The sequence below is a fragment of the Meles meles genome, chromosome 6 (assembly GCF_922984935.1).
Source record: "Meles meles chromosome 6, mMelMel3.1 paternal haplotype, whole genome shotgun sequence".
NCBI classification, from domain to species: domain Eukaryota; kingdom Metazoa; phylum Chordata; class Mammalia; order Carnivora; family Mustelidae; genus Meles; species Meles meles.
This window is the reverse complement of record NC_060071.1, coordinates 34,203,583-34,221,672: the sequence shown is the minus strand read 5'-3', so window position 1 is coordinate 34,221,672 and position 18,090 is coordinate 34,203,583. Positions and strand designations below refer to the sequence as shown.

At 59.1% G+C, this 18,090-nt stretch overlaps 1 protein-coding gene across 2 annotated transcripts in view; it reads right to left on the bottom strand.

The window, feature by feature from the left end:
• Window positions 1-3,083: 3,083 nt before the first annotated feature.
• SEMA7A (semaphorin 7A (John Milton Hagen blood group)) overlaps window positions 3,084-18,090 on the bottom strand; it is a 30,596-nt gene continuing 15,589 nt past the window's right edge. Inside the window, exons 3-15 of one of the 2 annotated variants that reach the window (XM_046007879.1) lie at window positions 12,998-13,149; window positions 12,446-12,487; window positions 11,998-12,090; window positions 11,698-11,782; window positions 11,469-11,579; window positions 10,672-10,811; window positions 9,863-10,047; window positions 8,852-8,960; window positions 8,570-8,768; window positions 5,636-5,763; window positions 5,285-5,439; window positions 5,019-5,080; window positions 3,084-4,776 (exon numbers count right to left, since the gene is read on the bottom strand). In XM_046007879.1, coding sequence (XP_045863835.1) covers window positions 4,415-4,776; window positions 5,019-5,080; window positions 5,285-5,439; window positions 5,636-5,763; window positions 8,570-8,768; window positions 8,852-8,960; window positions 9,863-10,047; window positions 10,672-10,811; window positions 11,469-11,579; window positions 11,698-11,782; window positions 11,998-12,090; window positions 12,446-12,487; window positions 12,998-13,149 — 1,823 coding nt within the window. In that variant the 3' untranslated portion in view covers window positions 3,084-4,414. Of the gene's footprint in view, window positions 4,777-5,018; window positions 5,081-5,222; window positions 5,440-5,635; window positions 5,764-8,569; window positions 8,769-8,851; window positions 8,961-9,862; window positions 10,048-10,671; window positions 10,812-11,468; window positions 11,580-11,697; window positions 11,783-11,997; window positions 12,091-12,445; window positions 12,488-12,997; window positions 13,150-18,090 lie in introns of both variants that reach the window. The other variant, XM_046007880.1, reaches the window with a different exon arrangement.

The window sequence follows — 18,090 nt, the reverse complement described above, 5'->3', positions numbered from 1 at the left end:
CGAGGTCACTGAGCTCAGGAGAAAGAAATGCCGCCATTGATTAGTAATGTCTGCTGTGAGCATGAGTCAGTAGCATGAGCTGGATAAAGTTGCAGGCCCTGTTAGCCCACATGTTCAAGGTTATAGGTCAAACCCGGAGCCTGCGTTCCGCTCCACCTTAGCCCTCTGAACCCATTCTTGGGGCCCCACCTGACTAAACTGCCCGTGTGGGAGGCCAGGCCTTCAGGGACCTTATTCAGGTGCTGGTCCAGCAGTCCTGGCCTGGGCGCTGTCCTACAGAAGAGCTCCAACCCGCCAGCAGGACAAGTGCTTCCCGGGTGTGGTTCTGTGCTCTTTCCTCTCGCGTGGGCTGGCTTATGGCCACTGTCAACGCTGGGAATGTGGTTTTGTTTTTGTTTTCTTCCCAAGGACTCTTCCTTCCAGAGTTAACCAATATCAACATTAAAGCGTTTCCGGAGCCTGAGTTAGCCACAGCAGCCCCACTCCACCGGCCCACGCCCACAGACCTCCTGGCTGGAACCCCAGCCGGGAGGGCCCTGTCCAGACAATGAAGGACTAAAATTGGGCTGCGGAGGCTGCTGGGAATGGCTGGGGATGGGAGAGGGGTGAGCAGTGGGAACTGGAACCCCAACAAGCCCCGCTCATCCTCACCATCATTAGAGACATCATCACCCTTTCCCTGCTCAGAATCCTTCAATGGCTCCCTAGTACCTTCAGGGTGGAGATCTAGGGCCTTAGCTCCCCGGAACTGACACTGAGAGAGTCATTCAACTGCACTTCCAGATACTCTCTCGTCTTTTATCCACAGATTCAACAAGAATGTGTTGCAGGCACTGTTCCAGGCGCTGGAGACTCAGCTGTCACCCAAACTCACAGAGGTCTCTGCCTTCCTGGAGCTCACACTACTCCAGCCGAGCCCAGGATATTCTGGGCCCTTATACAGCCCCAGGCCTTTGCAAATGCTGTTCCCCCTTCCATTCTTCGGTGACCTCTCCACCCTAGGGACTTCTACTTGTCCCCTAAGGCCCACTCAAACCACCCCCCAACCACCACCATGGGTTGGCTACCTCCTTCCTCGGATCATCGCCAATCAGCCCCAACTCTGCCTCCCCTACCAGGCTTTGAGGGTCTCAGGGGCAGTGGCTGTGCCTTCCTTAGCCAGGACCTCAGGGCCCAACTCACCCTAAGGCTTCATCTGCCCCCTCCCCATCTGGCAGCTCAGGACCAAGCAGGCTGAGGCATCGGGGGCACTGGTGGAAGGGATGGTTCAGGAGCCTTCTGGAGAATTCAAAGTCGTTCTGAAATCTCTGCCTGGGATCACCTTACCCTTGCCTTCCAGAGGAGAGGCTCACAAGAGCAAAGGTGGGTAGGGGACTGAAGGAGGTGCGGATAGAGAAAACAGGGGTGTGCAGGGCTGTAAATGGTGGGTCAGGGACATCAGGCAGCAGAGAGACTAGAAGGCAGCAGCCTTCCTGCAAAGGACATAGGCCAGCAGGGTAAACTTCAGTGGCCCTTTCGAGTTATAAAGGAGTCTCTCGTTCCCTTTAGCTTCCCCAGCAGAGCTGAGCTTAGGTCTTTAACAGTCTTTAGTCTTAGGTCTTTAACAGAAGGACAAGCCTGGCTCCTGCCCCCACGCCCGGCCCCAAGAGGCTGATGTTGGTGCCCCAATATCATGGGGATCTCCATGCCTCTGGGCCCAGCCAAACAGCCCAACTGGTCCACCACCATCCACAGCCTGCTCTGCTTCTTGCTCATGGAGGGAAAACAGGTCAGGAGCCTTGAGCCTGGCCGGCCCTCTCTCCACTAGCTCATTTACATGGATTTACAGGGGCTCATTTCATGCCTCCATGCACACGGCTTCCTCTTGTCCAGCCCTGGTGGGCGCCTCTATAAAAACAAAGGAGTATGTTCTGTCCCTCCAGGCTTCTCCCAGAGGCCCATCCAGGTACTGAGAGCATCCTGTCTGGAAAGAGGGAGCCCCCTGAAGTCCAGAGAGAGCAGGGACCAGGCTGGGAGTCACCCAGCAATCCAGGCGGGGGTGGGGCTTGAGCCCACACTTTCTGCACTGCCTGCTCCTTAAAACCCATTCCTTCCTGCCTTCCCCCCACTGTGGGGCAGGTGGGCTTCCTGAGGGGTGAGCTCTGCCGCTCGTGCTGCTTGGCTGTGAGCTGGGAAAACGGACAAGACCAAGACATAGACTCTGAGGTTCTCCAAGACAAAGGAAGGTGGACTTAGAACCCAGAACTGCGTGCAAGAGGGGTCCCACGGAAGCCCTGGCCCAGCCCCTTCTTACATATGAGGAGAATGAGTCTCAGGGAAGGCGAGGTCTCCCAGATCACGAGGGTAACAGCGGACCCACGTCTCTGCCCCCAGCATGGAGCTCTTCCGGGTCCCCCCCGCACTCTCCCAGACTCCTGGCCCCAAACACCTGCCGTGGCCTTAGTCATCCTGGGGAGGCTGGGTGTGGGGAGGAAAGAGAGAGGCAGAATCTTCAGTCAGGGGGGCTGGCCCGGGACTGACAGGAAGGGGGTGCCACGGGTGGTGGGTGATTCTAGTCCTGTGAGTGTCTGCCAGAGCCGCCCAGAAGCAGGGCTCAGACTCAGAGAGGGGACCTGTCCCAAATCTGCCACGTCCCCCTTTCCAGCAGTTATTGCTCAGGATAATCTTCCACAGACCCCAAAAGGCCTGTGTCCCTACCTCTAGGGACAGGTGAGAAAGGAATGAAGGGGCGACAAGGCCCTGGGAGGCCTCCAGGTTTCCTTCTCTCTGCATCCCTCCCTCTAGGTGCCCCCATTTCTGGTCCTGCTCTTGTCTGGCCCACTGTCCCTCTGAAGAGCCGCTTAACTCCCTTCAGCAGCTTGGCAGGCAGGATGCTGCTCGGGAGATGTGGGTTCGGATCCCGTTTGTGCCTCTCATTAGCTCATTAGCTAGGAGCACTGCTGAGCACTTCCTGGGCTCCAAGGACAGAGACAGTGTGTGTGATGCTCACACAGGCAGGAGGTACTGGGTCCTAAGCAGGAGCCCCACCCCCCCACCCCGTCTCCCCGACCAGGATGGCTTTGCAGGCAAGAGGCAGGCACAGGTAAATAAATAGTCTGTTTATTAGTAATATGTTACATTATTAAAGTGCATTGAGAAGAGATGCAGGGGCCAAAGCTGGAAGGCCACCAGCCCCAGGCCCTGCCCTGAGCTGGCCAGACACAGCCAGAGAAGGGCCCGGCTCTCTGCTGAAATCCATGGACAGGGCTGGGGGCAGAGCCATGCACCTAGAGAGCTTGGCCCAGGCTGTCCCCACCGGAATTCACAGTTTAGCCTAAGTTATAACATGTCCTGAGCTGAAGGTGGGAGACTAGGAGCATGGAAGCACAGCCCCTGAGGAAGGGGGCTGAGGGGCGGGGAAGGGAACCCCCGCCCCCCAACCCCCAATGCCAAGGGCAGAGTCCTGGAACCTCCCCCTGAGGACCTGGCTCCTCCTTCTATATGAATGTGGTGAACCTAGGGCTCAGTTTCTCCTTCGTTCTCCCCTGTCTCCCTCACCCTACCCCCCCCCAGAACTGCCCCCATACCAGGTCTGGGACCATATTCCCCTCAGACTGGGATCCCAGGGCAGAGCCAGCTCATGCCACTCTCCGCGAACCCATGCCTGTCCCTAGACTCTTATCCCGTCCCCGGAGCCTCAGACTGGGACCCCCCCACCCCAGCCCATGTCTTCCCCAGTCCCTCCCTGTCCCACCCCACCCCCAGCATGTAGTTTTGGTATTTTCATACAGATGCAGTCAGAATTAGCTATACATGAAATAAGCCTAACATAAAAATAGAGCTTTTTCCGTCCTTCCGTCCGGAAAGCAAACATCCTTCAATAAACATGCAAGGCCGCTGCCTGGTGGGACCCAGGGCTGGTGAGGGAGCCGCAGAAGGCAGCCCTGGGCCTGCGGGAACAGCGGCCACCCCCGGCCACAGCAGGAGGAGGGAGGAGGGGGCAGTCAGGATATGGAGAGTCCAGAAGGACTCAGGCCTCAGCCCCAAGGTCCAAAGCCGGGGTCCCAGCTTCCCTCTCCAAACCCCGTTCTCTGGCCCACGGGCTCTTGGGCTGGGGACATCACTGCATTTAGTCGAGTTTGAGGAGGGGGTGTTCAAAAAGTATTCTCCAGAAGATAAAGTCTGAAGTCCTCAATGCCCCAGCTTCACAACAGCGCCTTCCTTCCATGGCCCCCAGCCCCCGTGCCCCACGTGGGCCCAGCAGCCGCCTGCGGCTGGCCATCTCCAGGCCTGGTGTCCTTCATCGGGTTACGCAGTCTCCCTGGAAAGAAGTAGCGGGCCAGGAGCTCGCCGGACCTGGCCGGCTCTGGATGGGAGACTCTTCTGGGGCCCCCGAGGCTGCAGGAACCTGCACCATGCCCAGCCCTAGGAGGCCCTAGTGGACCAGCAGGCCAAGAGTGAGCGTGGGCAGGACACCCAGCCAGAGGGAGGTGGCCAGGGCCCGGGCACGGCCCAGCAAGTGCTCGGCTGTGGCGCCGTCCTCGGGCAGCAGCTCCCAGTGCTGAGCCTCCCGGAAGTAGGAGCCCTCCTGGGCCTCGCAGCGGTAGTGGCCGTACTGGCGGGCTGTGAGGTTCTCGATGAACAGGATGCAGTTGGGGCTCTGGTGGCCTGGCTCGCAGCTCTGCTCCACGTTCTGCTCGTGGCGCCATGAGTAGGTGGCATGACGGGACTCCACAGGGCAGCTCAGGTAGTAACGAGAGTTTGGAGCAAGGGAAACCTTCTGCAGTGGGGCACTGTCTGGAAAGGGATGGGGGAGGCAGCTGTGAGGAGGGAGCCCAGGGCTCCCAAGGCAGGCTGTGTTCTCCTCTGCTGACGAGGGCTCCAGGGCCAATGCTTTGAAATGAACACCTCCTCCCGACTCCCCCCTGCCTCCCTCACCATTCCCCTTTCCACAACCAGCCCAGACCAAAGGGTGCCCCCCCTGCAGGACTGTTCTGCCCCATCTCAGACGGGGGCCCCAGCGGGGCCAGATTGGGTACCTGGTTTGGGGTTGGGGCACTCTGTGTGTGGCTCCTTTGGATTAATGGACTGCAACACTGGCCTGGAGTTGGAAGGGGGAGAGAAGCTAAGCAGGCAGGAGGCCACAGGTCTGGCCCTTTCCCCATCCTCGTCCCTACCCAGGATCAGCAGCAGTGTTCCCCCCGACCCGCTCACCCCTCCCCCCCGCACCTCTTGCAACTCACCAACAGCACCCCTCCTCCCGTGTTCACCTGCTCCCCGGGACAAGGAATTCGGGCCCACGTACCCTGGAGAGCTGTAGATGGAGACACAGCGGCCCTGGTCCCAGCCGCAGTAGGGGTCTCGGGCCATGAGGCAGCCATGGCAGCCCCCACTGTAGACCTCACACAGATCCAGGGGCACCTGGCTTACCTCCCACTGGGAGCTCACATACAGCTTCCGCTAGAAGGAGAGCAGGACTCAGGTCAGGCCAGGGCACCCAGCCCCAGCACCGAGTTCAAAGTCACCAGGCCGGCCCTACCTTGGCAGGCCCTGGGGCCCAGAGGCTCTTAAAAGGATGTGCAAATCACATGCAAAGGAGCTCTGTCCCCCACCCCCCAGGTAGCCCCGCTGGTTGTAGCAGGCAGGGGAGGCTCACCCGCTCGGTGTCCAGCGACATGGCCTGGATGGCAGCTGGGTGGTGAAAGGGCTGGATCTCCATGATGTTGAATACAAGGCTGCGTTCCTGCTCCCTGGACTCTACCACTTTGTGGATGGTGCCCCTGTCTGGGGGTGAGGGGCAGAGGGTCAGTGGGCCGGTGGGCGGGCGTTCCACTCCAGAGCCGGGCAGCCTCCCTCTGGGCAGGGCCAAGCAGCAAAGACATGTGGAGGATGACTGGGCAGTCGGGGCTCAGGTGAGGGTCACAGGAGTGGGTCGGGACGGGGCAAGGAGAGTATGACTAAGGAGGGATGTGGGAGCCTGGGGGTGACTCAGGGAGCTTCAGAGGCTGGGCCACAGAGGCCACCCCAGGAGGCCCAAAGCTCCCCAAGGCGGCAAGGGCAGCTGGGGCATGAAGAACAAAACCTCGGTACTGTCCACGGTACGTGTGGATCCTCTGTGCCTTAGCCTCGCGCACCGCTCAGTGCCTCTTAACCTCTTAAGATTAAACACCCTTAAGAGGCGGGTATTATCTTCCCAATTCTGGGAGGAGGAAATGAGGCTCAGAAAGGCTGAGCAACTTAGCTCAAGGTCACACAGCCGGTGACTGGAACCCAGAGACGTCAGAACCCCACCCCTCCACTCCTTCTATGACTTCCCTGCTTCCTGGACTCGTTGGGGTTGTTTGCTTTAAATACACTTTTCATTTTGGAATATTTTTAGCTTTACAGAAAAGTTGCAAAGATAGTACAGAGTTCCCGAATACCCTTCACCCAGTTTCCCCCAACGTTACTATCTTACGTAATTGTGGTACATGGTCACAATGAAGCAATTGAGACTGGGACATTAGGATCACCTCAATGACAGACTTTATTTGGATTTTTGGGGTTTTTCCACTAATGTCCTTTGTCTGTTCCAGAATCCAATCTAGGAGTCTACATTGCATTTAATCTTTGGGGATTTTAAAAATTTTTTATAAAATCTTTCATCAGAAAAGGACGTTAGATGCCACATGGAGATTTCCAAGGTCAGAACCAGGCTGCCTGCCTCTGAGGCTGTGCTGTCTCCATTCATACCTGTCGGGGACTAATGGGCATTCTGACCCCGGGGTCCTCCCATTCCCAACTCACCTTCTGTCCCAGTTTTGAGAATAGCCTCCCTCCCTCTCCCTCCTTCCCAATTTCCCAGGGCATCACTTGCCCCAAAAAAGCAGTCAGATGATCAGATGATCACCCGCCTAGAATGTTCCTCTATGTGTCTATGATCCCCCTCTGCAGGCTCCGAGATGTGCCCAGACGCTGCTTTGTCCTGACAAGCCCCCAGCATTGCCGCTGCCTTCACGCCCACACTGCCCTCCGCCGCCTCCATGGCAGCCCCATGAGTGCCTCCCCTAACTTCTCCCAGGTGTGAGAGCCTCCCACTCTCTGCAGAGGGCTCAGAAAGTTCTATTTCTTATCTGGCCCCCATCCTTCTTGCTGCAGGCTCCAAAATGGTACCTCTCCAATGGCCCTCACGGATAAACTGGGACAACGGCCTCATCCTTCAAGTGCACTCGCCTCCTGGGTCTGCAGGAGACGAGCCCATGGCCCCATGCAGCTTTCCTGTCCTGTCTCCTGCTCTCAGTCCTGCACTGTGTGACCCTTCCTCTCCTGCACCCCAGCGCCCTGCCAGCCACGGCTGAGCAGAGCAGGGACGGGGTGCATGGGTACAGCCAGGATGAAAGGAGGAGTAAAGAAGCGAGGTCGCAGGACCCAGAAGCCAGGCCCCTTGGGGAATTCCTCTCCCCGAGGCTTCCAGAAGTCAAACAGCCACGAAGGTCACCATGGCCCTGAGAAAGCCACAAGGTGAAGCAATAAATAGAGGAAGCCATGTGGCGGGGGAGGGGGCGGTTACTGAGGACAGGCGCCTGAGGCCCTGACTGTGTGGCCCCAGAGGTGCGAGGCCCCTGGGGAGACCCTGCCCTTTCTCATGGCACCAGCACTCGGTCTTAAGGAAGGCTGTGGCCTCTGCCCACACTGATCTCCATGCCTGCTCCAGGAGCCCCTCTGCCCACAGACTGGGACCAAGAAGTTGCCAGAAACTCAGCCCGAGGCTGGCTTGTTCACAGCTGATGACTTCCCAGAAAACGGGTATCTCCCAGGGCTTCTGGGGTCAGCAAAACCATGACCCCCCACGGAAGTTCCCTCTGTGGTTCTTTGTAACACTCTGCAAAGGAGGGGGGGTGCCTAGGTGGCTCAGTCAGTTACGCATCAGCCTTCAGCTCAGGTCATGATCTCAGGGGATCGAGCCCCACATCCAGCTCCCTGCTCAGCTGGGAGCCTGCTTCCCCCTCTCTATCTGCCATGTCTCCTGCTTGTGCCCACTTGTGCTCTCTCTCAAATAAATAAAATATTTTAAAAAAGGAAAAAAAGCAAGAGACTCTGTAAGTCTCTGCTGTCTGTAAGTCCTTCCTCATGTCTCACCAAATTCTTGGCATCCCCCATCAAATGTTTCCCCGTACCTGCACAGTCCCACAGACACGGAGAGAGCCCAATTTCCTCATTCTGCCTGGCAGAGGCCCACGGAATACCGGTGACCCAGTCCTTCCTCCTGATTTTCCACATTTCTTCCTGCCATCTTCCCTGGGTCAGACATCTGGACCAAAGCTATACCCATCTTGGCTCAGACTTGCTACATTTCTGCCTCTGAACCCTCACGCTTGCTTTTCTCCCATCCTGGGAGACCCTCTCCTCTTCCATCTTCCCCCACCTCCTCCAAGAAGCCCTCCCTGCCTGACTCTTCCACAGCCACGCATACTAACCCCTGAGAGCTGTCGACAAATCAAATCTTCTTTCCAGGTGTGAAGATCTAACCAGATGTTAGTTATGTTATTCTTTACGCCCTTCGTACCCATTCTTACAAAGCAGGTCCGAAGGTCCCAGGGTGGCCCCTTACCTGTGGTTAGGTAGAGCACGTGGAAGGTCTCCCCACGGCTGGCCTGCATGCGGTGAACGACCACTTTCTGGTAGTGGTACTTGGAGTGGAACAGTGGCGCTTTCGAAGGCCCCATGGGCTCCACCCTCTGTGCCACCTCAGGGTGACTGTCAGCCACCTGGAAGGTCTCCGTGGGGATGGGCTGCCGGTCTGGGAGACACTGGGCAAGGAGGACAGGTCTGGGTTAGTGGTGCAGCTGGGAGGTGGGTCTGAGCCCGGGCCATTGTTGGGGGATCAGCTTACCTTGCCAGGCCGAGGGTTGGGAAGGCTCGCATGGTAGCCCTTGAGTGAGGAAGTACGGAAGACCTTGTCAATGTCCCCAAGCGAGTATACACAGACGGCCGAGTAGTTCCTGGGGGACAGAGAGAACACCTCAGTGGGGGACCTGGGACCTCCCCACCCCCATGCACCCAGGCCAGCCCAGCCCCAGACAAGGGCATAACCAAGTTCCCCAGGCTGTAAGCTCTGGGAGGACAGGGACTATCCCGGGGTCAAGCCTAGTGCCTAAGATTCTCAAACACCAGTGAAGGAAGGAGGGAGGCAAGCAGGGGAGAAGGAAGGAGGGAAAGGAGGGAGGGAAGAGAGAAGGGAGAGAGGCAAGTTCAACCACATTTCTTTCTGCTGTAATCGAAGACCCCAACCTGTGTTCTGTCACAGAATCACCAAGTTCAGAGGCTAACCCCGCCCTCCAACCACCCCAGGCCGGAGAAATCCCAGTGCGTGCCTTCCAGCTAGGTGGTCCCTCCAGCCTCTCTGGGCCCAGCTGCAGCCTGCTGCCACCCAAGGAGGCCAGACTCCCGTCCCCTGCCCAGCCACGCCAGGTCTACCAGCACCCGAGCAACAGAGCTGCAGCCTGGGCTCCCCAGCTTGGCCCTGCACACACCCAACCCGCACTTGCGCCTGCCTTGTTTTCAATCAACCAGAGTGATTAAGAGGTGTGAATGATCGGGTGCAGACCATGCCTGAGAAGGCGTGATAGCGCCGGGCTGCCTCTTCCCAGTGCCCCAGCCCCCACTCTGAGCACACGGCCAGGGGACACACAGGCACAGGTGCAACCATAAGCATGCCCACAGCACGTGCACGCACACCTGTGTGCACAGACTCACAAACATGCCAGCACTCACCTCTCCCTAAGCACGGGCTCTCCCCCAGCCCTGTGCACTTGTGCCCAGTGAGCCTTCTCCTCAGCAGGGCCCAAGCCTTCCGAGCCCCACTGGCCGCTTTACCGGCCCAGCTCCAGTGAGGGTCACTCACCAAGGGTTAGAGAAAACGCCGTAAACTCGAGTGTCCCTCCACTGGCCGTTGGGGTCAGGGAGCAGAAAGACGTCCTGCAGCCTGTTGAAGTTCTTGTTCGTGGATGCATCGCTGCACACCAGCATGGCCTTCAGGAAGGTGTTCCACTTGGAGACCGACAGGGAGCTCTCGCCACCCTGGTCCCCCTGAAAGGGTAAAGAGGAGGAAGAGCCCCTCAGCCCCAGCCCCGGCTGCCAGGAATGCCAGCATCCGGCCTTCAGAGCAGGCACGGAAGCCCTAAGAGGGGCTGCGACGCCATCCCCTGCCAGGTGCCAGGCCTAGATGGCCTGTCCTCTCCAGCTGCGTGCTGGCACCAGGCGCCAGCCACAGGCCTTGCTGATCCAGGGCACAGGGCTGGCGGTGCAGACCCACAGGCTCCAAGTGCCAGGTCCCCACAGAGAAGAGCAGCTCGGACATGTGTTTGCACACACACACTCACATGTGTGCCCCAGACGCACATCCCAGAGCCTTCAGTCACGGGAAACACACACGTAAATGCACTTCCACACTCACAAACACGCTCACTCGCCATGTGAAATCACACATGTATGCACCGTCAGGCATGCACACGAGCCCCACCACCTCTGCCCCCTCACAGACCCTCCCGTGCACACCCATCGGCTTCCACAACCCCACACCAGACTCACTTGCACATCCCGCACGCTCCTTCATGCAAAGACGTATGACCCCTGACCTGGGTGTGTTTTCACACAGTTGCTCACTCATCCATAGGCAAAGATACACTCTTGCCCACTCTGCCACCCACTCACCCTGCACAGCTGGGCCACGCGGGACACATTGAGAGGGGCCTCGGGGTTCTTGTCAGGATTGTCTTCCCGGAAGAAGTAATAGATCTTGTCGTCATAGGCTTGGTCTTGGTGCACGATGGTAGCCTTGATGAACTGCGGGTCTGCCAGGGACACAGGCGAATGGGTGTGAGGCTGGGGTCCACTCGGAGGACCCACCCCCGTGTGCACCCGCCCTGTGTGCAGGTGAGCACACAGCTCCCCTGTGTCTCTACAGACAAGCCCAGGGCAAATCAGACCTAGAAGAAAACTCAGAACAGCAGGTCCAATAGCCCAAGGGGCCTAAGACTACACCTCCAACCCACACCTGTTTTGCCTTCTCCTACAAAGATGTCATCGGCCCGAGAGCAATGACTTCATGCCTGGGGACTGGGGCGAGGTCCCTGGGGGCCCCTATGTCACTTCTGCCTAATTGGCAGAGTCCTAATGAGGAGGGAGGAGGTGTCGCCCCCCCCCCACCGTGAACTCAGCAGAGGGATACGCTCTGGCTCCTGGGACCCCCACGCTGGGTCTGCGGCTTCCTCGGTTTTGCTCCCAGAGCATACTGGGTCCACCCCACCTCCACACCACTGTCTCTGTTGTTCCCCTGCTCCCTTCCAGGTCAAACTCCTCAGCTCTGGCTACTCAGGCCCCTGGTTTCTTGAGTGGGCTGTGGCCCCAGAGGCCCTCAGGGAGCCCCCCGGGGCACAGGAGGACCCCATCTGCCACCCTGGGTGTTCACACTCCTCCAGCCCCTCCAGCCCAGCCGGAGCCTGATTTACTCTGCATGACGGTGTCACTGGTGTACAGCTCGATCTCGCCCTGGATGCGGCGGAACCGGGGGATCTTCCCGTTGTATTCCTGCTTCCGGATTGTGGAGTACACCTCATCCCCTGGGCATGGTGGGAGGGCCATGGGTAAGGGCAGACAGTTCCCAGAAGTCCCTCCTCCGAGCCTGGGATGCTGGACATGGAGCTGTCCACCCTCCCCAGCCCAAGGCAGCAGCCCTACCGTCAAACAGAACCAGTGAGTTCTCATCTGGGCTGAAGGGGGCATAGCCTCTCCTCTCGCCAAGCGACTCCACGGTGCCATTCACCTGGGGGAGGCCAAGGAGGGTCAGACAGCCACGTGACCCCATGGCCACTGCCAACCACGGGCACCAGCTTCCTAGCCAGCGTCCCCCTCCTTCCAGGGATTCTACACAAAGCGAGGCCAGCCTCAGAGTCCCCCCAGCTCCTTCCCAACACAGAGGGCAGAAGCCCACCCAGACAGGAGTGAGCTGACCAGGTCTGCGGGGAGGGTCCCTCTTACCAGTCTCCAGCAGCTGGGGCGCCGGGCATTGGTGCCACAGATGAGAAGCCCCTCGCCCTGCCTCTCCAAGAGCGTGATGTAGTTCTCGCAGTCCTACCCGGGAGAAGGGGAGGAAGACAGGTTGGCTGGAGGTCCTGGCAGGCCTAGCACTAGGACCCTCGGTCTTGGGGAAGGAGTCATCAGAAGTCTGACTACAGGAGGCAATCTCCAAAAGGACAGCCCAGAAGGGGGTGCTGCTGACTCCAAGAACAGAGTAAGGGCAGAGAGGCCTCAGAGAAGGACCACATCTGACCCTCAGAACTGGGAATCCTGTGCCAAGGTTACCTCTCTCCTCCCAGACTGTGGCTCCCGGGGCAGGGCCAGGCCTCCTTCCTCAGACCCTCAGGGACTCCCTTCCCTTTTCCAAGGGAGTCAGCCTCCCCCTCTGTATTGCCTCTCCCCCACTCACCCGCTTGTCCAGGCAGGACCCCTTCGTGGAGCCAATGTTCACCTGGGGGAGAGGGGAAAGTGTTAGTGCACTGTCAAGGCCAGAGGCCTGTAAGTACTTTCCATGCATGTCTCAGGAAGAGTTCATTCTCTAGATGAGGGCCCTGAGAAGCTGAGTGATTTACCCAAGATCACACAGGCTGTCTGGCCTGATACTCGAAGCCAAAGCCCAGAATCAGCCCAGAAATCTCAGAAAACAGGGGCCCTGGGGTTGTGGAACCCAGCTTCCTGTCCAGATCTCCCACAGCAGCCCTACCCACTTGTCCTGGGGGGCTAGTTCTAGGCCTTTCTCCTCGCCACCCCAACACCCATGCCAATCCGGAGCCTCTCCCAGGGACTGTATATGAGATATCACAGGGGCTGGATCAGTTTAGGAAGAGAGCTAACTCCCACAGATTTCCTGAGACCCCAGAGGCGAGATAAGGAGAGGAGTAGGGGGAGGGAAGAGAGAGGAAGGGGCTCAGCTCTGTTCCTGGGGCCAGCAGAGGGATCCGGCAGAGGGGTTGAGGCTCACCGTGCGCATGGAGGCATTCTTGCCCTCAGGGAAGTCGAAGAGGTAGACCTTGCCACGTCCACCCACCCACACGGCAGAGCTGCCCGGCTCGTGGAAAAGCACTATGTGAGGCTCCGACAGGCCAAAGTCAACCCAGTCCTGTCCTGCGCGGCCTGGGGAGGAGGCAAAATTGGCAGAAACATTGAGGCTGTGCCCTGGGCAGCAAGAACCTTCCCCCTTCCCTCCCACCCCCATCCCCAGGCACATCAGCACCTGCCTGACAGCTAGTGTTTGGGTCTAGACTAGGGCACCACCAGCACTCAGAGCCATGAGTAGAAGAAGTGAAGGGTCCTCTGATGGGATCCAGCAACAGTTGTCCTTGCCCCAGAGCCATTACCCCGATCCTACAATATGTGTAACCTCAGGATGAGGGCAGGATTTAGGGGCCTCTGGGGAAAACAGACCACCGCCCCCCAACATACACACACATAGACACACACACACACATGCACACACAGTCTGCTACTCCTAAGAAGTTGAGCTCAGGCTTTGGGACTCAACCAGGGCTCCCTGACTTTGGTTTGTGCAGCTCACGGCTGCCAGGACAGAGCCAGCAGCCACCTCTGTCCCCTGCGGGTAGCAAGGCCTCAAAGCAGTCTACCTAGAGTCAAGGTTCCCAGAGATCACATTGGTCACAACCCCAACCCCTCCTTTGGGAAGCCCTCTCCAACCCCACCCCTGCCCCCGCCCACCCCGCCCCTTAGGGAGCAGGCCAGCTTAGATCAGAGCTAGAAAGGAATCTGAGTAGCCACTCCTCCCCATTTCTATAGATGGGCAAATGGAAGTCCAGAAGGAGGCAGGCCAAGGTCACAGGGCCAGTGGCAGGCACTGAATGACAGTCCACGCCTCAGCCCCTCAGCTGCCCTCAGTGGCCTGGCCTGCTCAGGGCTGGCTTCACAGGGGTGCCGGCTGGCCAGGGGTGGGGGGCAAGATCGGCCCTCCCTCCGCAGCAGTTCTGGGACAGGGAGCCCTTCACAGAGCACAGCCTGGGCCTTTAAGCAGAAGGGCTGACCAGGGCAATATTGCCCAAAAAAGAAACTGTAGCCACTACCTCCAGGGAGAAGATGTTTCATCTCCGGTGACATTGCTGAGGTCGGCCTGGTTGCAGGACTAAATTACAGAGATGGGATAGCCTGTGGCTGGTCTTCCGCCCCTGACCACCCTGGGGCTCACCCCAGAGCTCAGCCAACCCGCTATTTATTCAGCTGCAGCGAATTCTGGGGCAGCCAACTTCCCAGGGACACGGATGCAGGACACAGCCCAGCCCACATGGAAGAGGGCTGCCATTTCCTCCCTCGTTTCCTCGCATCTGCCAGGGCCCTCTTGAAGCCCTGTGAGCCATCCCTACTGAGGGTGCGTTTAACCGGGGGTGGGGGGTGGCGCACCTTGTGACCCGAAAGCCATGATCCCTTCCCTCAGGCTAGCACCCTGCACAGTCAGGTCAGTCCTGGAAGTGTATATTCTCTGTCTTCACCTCCGTTGCGGCCTGGCCCACGGCACAGAGGAGAAACTCAGGGCCCCCGTGGGACACGCTAGCCCAAGGTCACGCCAGGAGGGAAGGCAGACTGGCTCACGATCTTGGTGCTCCAAGATGCCAGCACTGTAGGCCAACTGAGAAACCGCTGAGCTCGCAGCCCTCAGGTTCCCCTGGCTCCCCTGGAGCTCTCCACGCACAGCCTGAGCAGCTTGGCAAGTCAGGCCTCACCGACACCCCCAGGGTCCTCCCTCTGCAGCCCCGGCCATGCAGGCCAGTGCTGAGAGCCCAGCTCTGCACTGGGTTGGGGCTGGGGTGCTGGCCGAGGCTCGGGCACCACACAGCTGGCAGGTCCCGGCTCCCGGGCTCCCCCGCCTTTCCAGTGGGGGTAAAATTAGAGTGCTAGGGTCAGCTGCCTGGCTCCCCTTTCACTGGCAGCCAGCCAGGGATCCAGACAGTCTGTGGCTGCTCCCCCTTCTACTCCCCTGGCCAGCCGTGGCCAGGAAAGGCTGCAAGTCTGCGTCTGGAGATGGGCTGGGGCCTGAGAGCTCAGAACCCTACCCCTTAGTGGAGGGGCCCGTGAGGCCCACCACAACTCTGACGGGAAAGAGGCACCAGAGTGGGCCCTGGGGACAGTTCTTGTCTGGGGGCCAGGGAGCAGTCCTGCCCCAGGGAGTCAAGCCTGATAGGAGAGGAGATCCAGCCCTACACTGAAAACCAGACAGAGTGAGACAGTCACCGGAAAGCAAGCCTCCCCAAATCTCACACACAGAACTGTCCCAGCGCAGAACTCAGGGCTGCTCACGAAGTATCTTTGAGAACAAAAAGGGAAGGAGGGGGAGGGCTGCCGTGGCTGGGGTACAGCACTGGGGGCTTCTGTGCCAGCCCTAGGACAGTCCTGCACAGATTGGGAGCCTGAGTCCCACGCCCTGCACAGCCCGGCTGCAGAAGCGGGGACTGTTCACCCCATTCTGCAGAAGAACAAGCAAGGTCCAGGCCACATGGCCTCCCTTGACCCCCAGGCTCCTGCCCCTCCCGTCTGCACCCGGTATGGGTAGGACGGAACCAGCTCAGCCCGAGGACGAGGACGAGGCCTTGGCCCATTCTCCACCCCAACCCCAGCCTGGCTCCCGAGATGCCCAAGGCCCTCAAAGGGCCTGATTGTGCCGGGGAAGTGTCTGAGCGGCAGCAGCTCCATGAATACATGAAAGGAAGCTTTGTTCAGGTTGCCGGAGCGGGGGCTGGGGGGCTCAGGGGCAGGAGGGCTGCCTGGAAGTGAAGGCAGCACCAAGCCTTCACAGCCAGGCCCCGTGGCCCCGTGGCACCATGACAGAGAGCTGGGTCGGGGAGGGGCGGCCTTCAAGGCTCTGAGCAAGGCCAGAGTCCGCCCCTATAAAGGCCCAGCCGGGGGACGGAGTGTCACCTCCTTAAATGCATCTTTGTGCTTCCCAATGAACCCAAAGGGCTGGGGGAGGCGGATCAAAGCCAGAGGGGTCAGGAAGAGGCAGGAAAAGAATTCCAGACAAGGGCAAGAGCTGAACCAAGGTGAGGAGGCTGACTGAATGGGGGTGCCTAGACCCAAGGGCCCTGAGCGTGATGCCCAAGGATACTGCCCATCAGGCAGCGGTGTTGCCCTCCCCCCTCCAGGCAGGGCTAGGATCGGGAGAGCCTCCCCTCCTCCAGCATTCCCCCCTGCTCTCCCTGCCTGACCAGCCCCCTCTGTTTCCCATCCTAGATGTCTAAAAGGAGCACCGTCTGGCACCGTGTCTCCCCCTTCACTCCCCGGCCTGACGCATTAGTGGCTGACTAAGTGGTAGCTAAAAGCTCCCAGAATAACCAGGGGTTCAGGCAGGGGAGGGGGCTAGGGGCCCAGCGCATGGCCCCAAAGGTGGGTCAAGGCATAAGACCCCCATCCCCACCCCCATGTGATACTGAGCCAATCCTTGCTCCTTCCGTACTAAGAGAAAACACACTCAGGCTGTCCTGTTCCCAGCTGGCCTTGCCATGGTCCCGAGTCCCCACCCTCCTCAGGGAGGCAGGAGCTGCAGAGTGAGTCCCAGCCAGAGAGGAGGGTCAAGAAGATTGCAGGGTGTGGGAGGCCAGATGCCATGGATAAGAATCAGACCTGACTGCTCTCACCGACACCACCCTCGCACCACTGTCCCAGTGGCCTAAGGGCTAAAGCAAGTATGGGCTGCCAGAGGGTGGGTTTTCCTAAAGCAGGCTGGCCTGGAGGGGTATCATCCCTCCTCTCCTTCACTTTGGATGCTATCACCATCTGGTCCCCACTGTCCCCGCATCCTCATTGCTTATGAAAGAACAGGGCAGCCTAAGGGGGGTATGGGGGCTGGAAAGGAGGGGATGGTGTTTCCATGAAGGCAGAAACAAGGACGGGCTCCGTGGTCTGGCCTGGGCAGGGACAGCCTTCCAACCTGACCCACTGAACCGATGGGCCTTGAATGATAACCTCAAGGAGCCCTTTGAAAGTAGGCATTGAGGCAGGCTCTAGGAATGGCAGGAATGTGGGCACCCAGCAGGGAATGCCTGAGTCAGGCCGCCCTGGGGAGGGCCAGACAAGGGGCAGGAGCCAGGCCTCAGAGTGGGAACCCAGCCACATCCTCCCCATCCCCATACCCCATCCTGCATTGCCGGGCCCCCCTCATACTACACCATACCCCCCTCTCCTACCACACACACCTGGCTGAGAAAGAGGAGGGAGGGCCCATGTGTGACCCAGGAATTCGGGTGCAGCTTCTCTACCCTTTGCAACCCATACCGCACAAGTCAAGGTGGAAAGGAGAGGATCTGAACAATCACTGAGCTGAGGGGCACAGAGGCCAGACGGGCTGTGCCGCTGACCCGAGGAAGCAGGGAGGGGCCAGGCCCCAGCATAGGACTTCTGCTACCCATCACCAGCTCTAGCCCTCCGGGACCATATCTTGAGAGCCTCTTGCTTACAAAACACTGTATGTGATTTCTCTCTACTTTCCTGGGTCCTTTCCTGCTCCCCATCCTTCCCTCCCTTGCCCGCTAGGTGAAAACTTGCTAGGCTGAAGGGACATATCCTCCCACCCACCAAGGTCAGCTCTGGATGGGAGGGGAGCATGCCTCACATGGGTGCTCAGCCCAGGGCCTCCAAGAAAGCCTGTGCTCCCTGTGGCAGCCGGGTGGCTGGCTGGTTGTGGCCAGGGCCTTCCAGGTTCAGTTTCTTCCTCTGTGGATTGAAGGGGCTGGTACCTGCTAAGGCCTAAGTTTTATGACCCAACCATGGTTCTTCGGACAAATCACACACATGATGAGTCCTGGAAGAGTCACAGACAATTTTCTGAATGGAAGTGGGGGCAGCAGAAGAAGCCAACATCCCCCTCAGCCTCCACCAACTGGCCTGCAAATTCCCCAACCACCCTGCCAAAAGGCAGGACAAGTGTCTGTATCCCATTTTATAAACAGGAAAACTCTGGCCCCTCCAAGTCAGCAAGGCTGTGGGCTCCCTTCACTCTGCCACTGTGCCCAAAGGACCAGCAGTCTGGCTGGTGGGGAGACCAGCAGGCGGGGTGGTGGGGAGGACAACGGTGAAGGC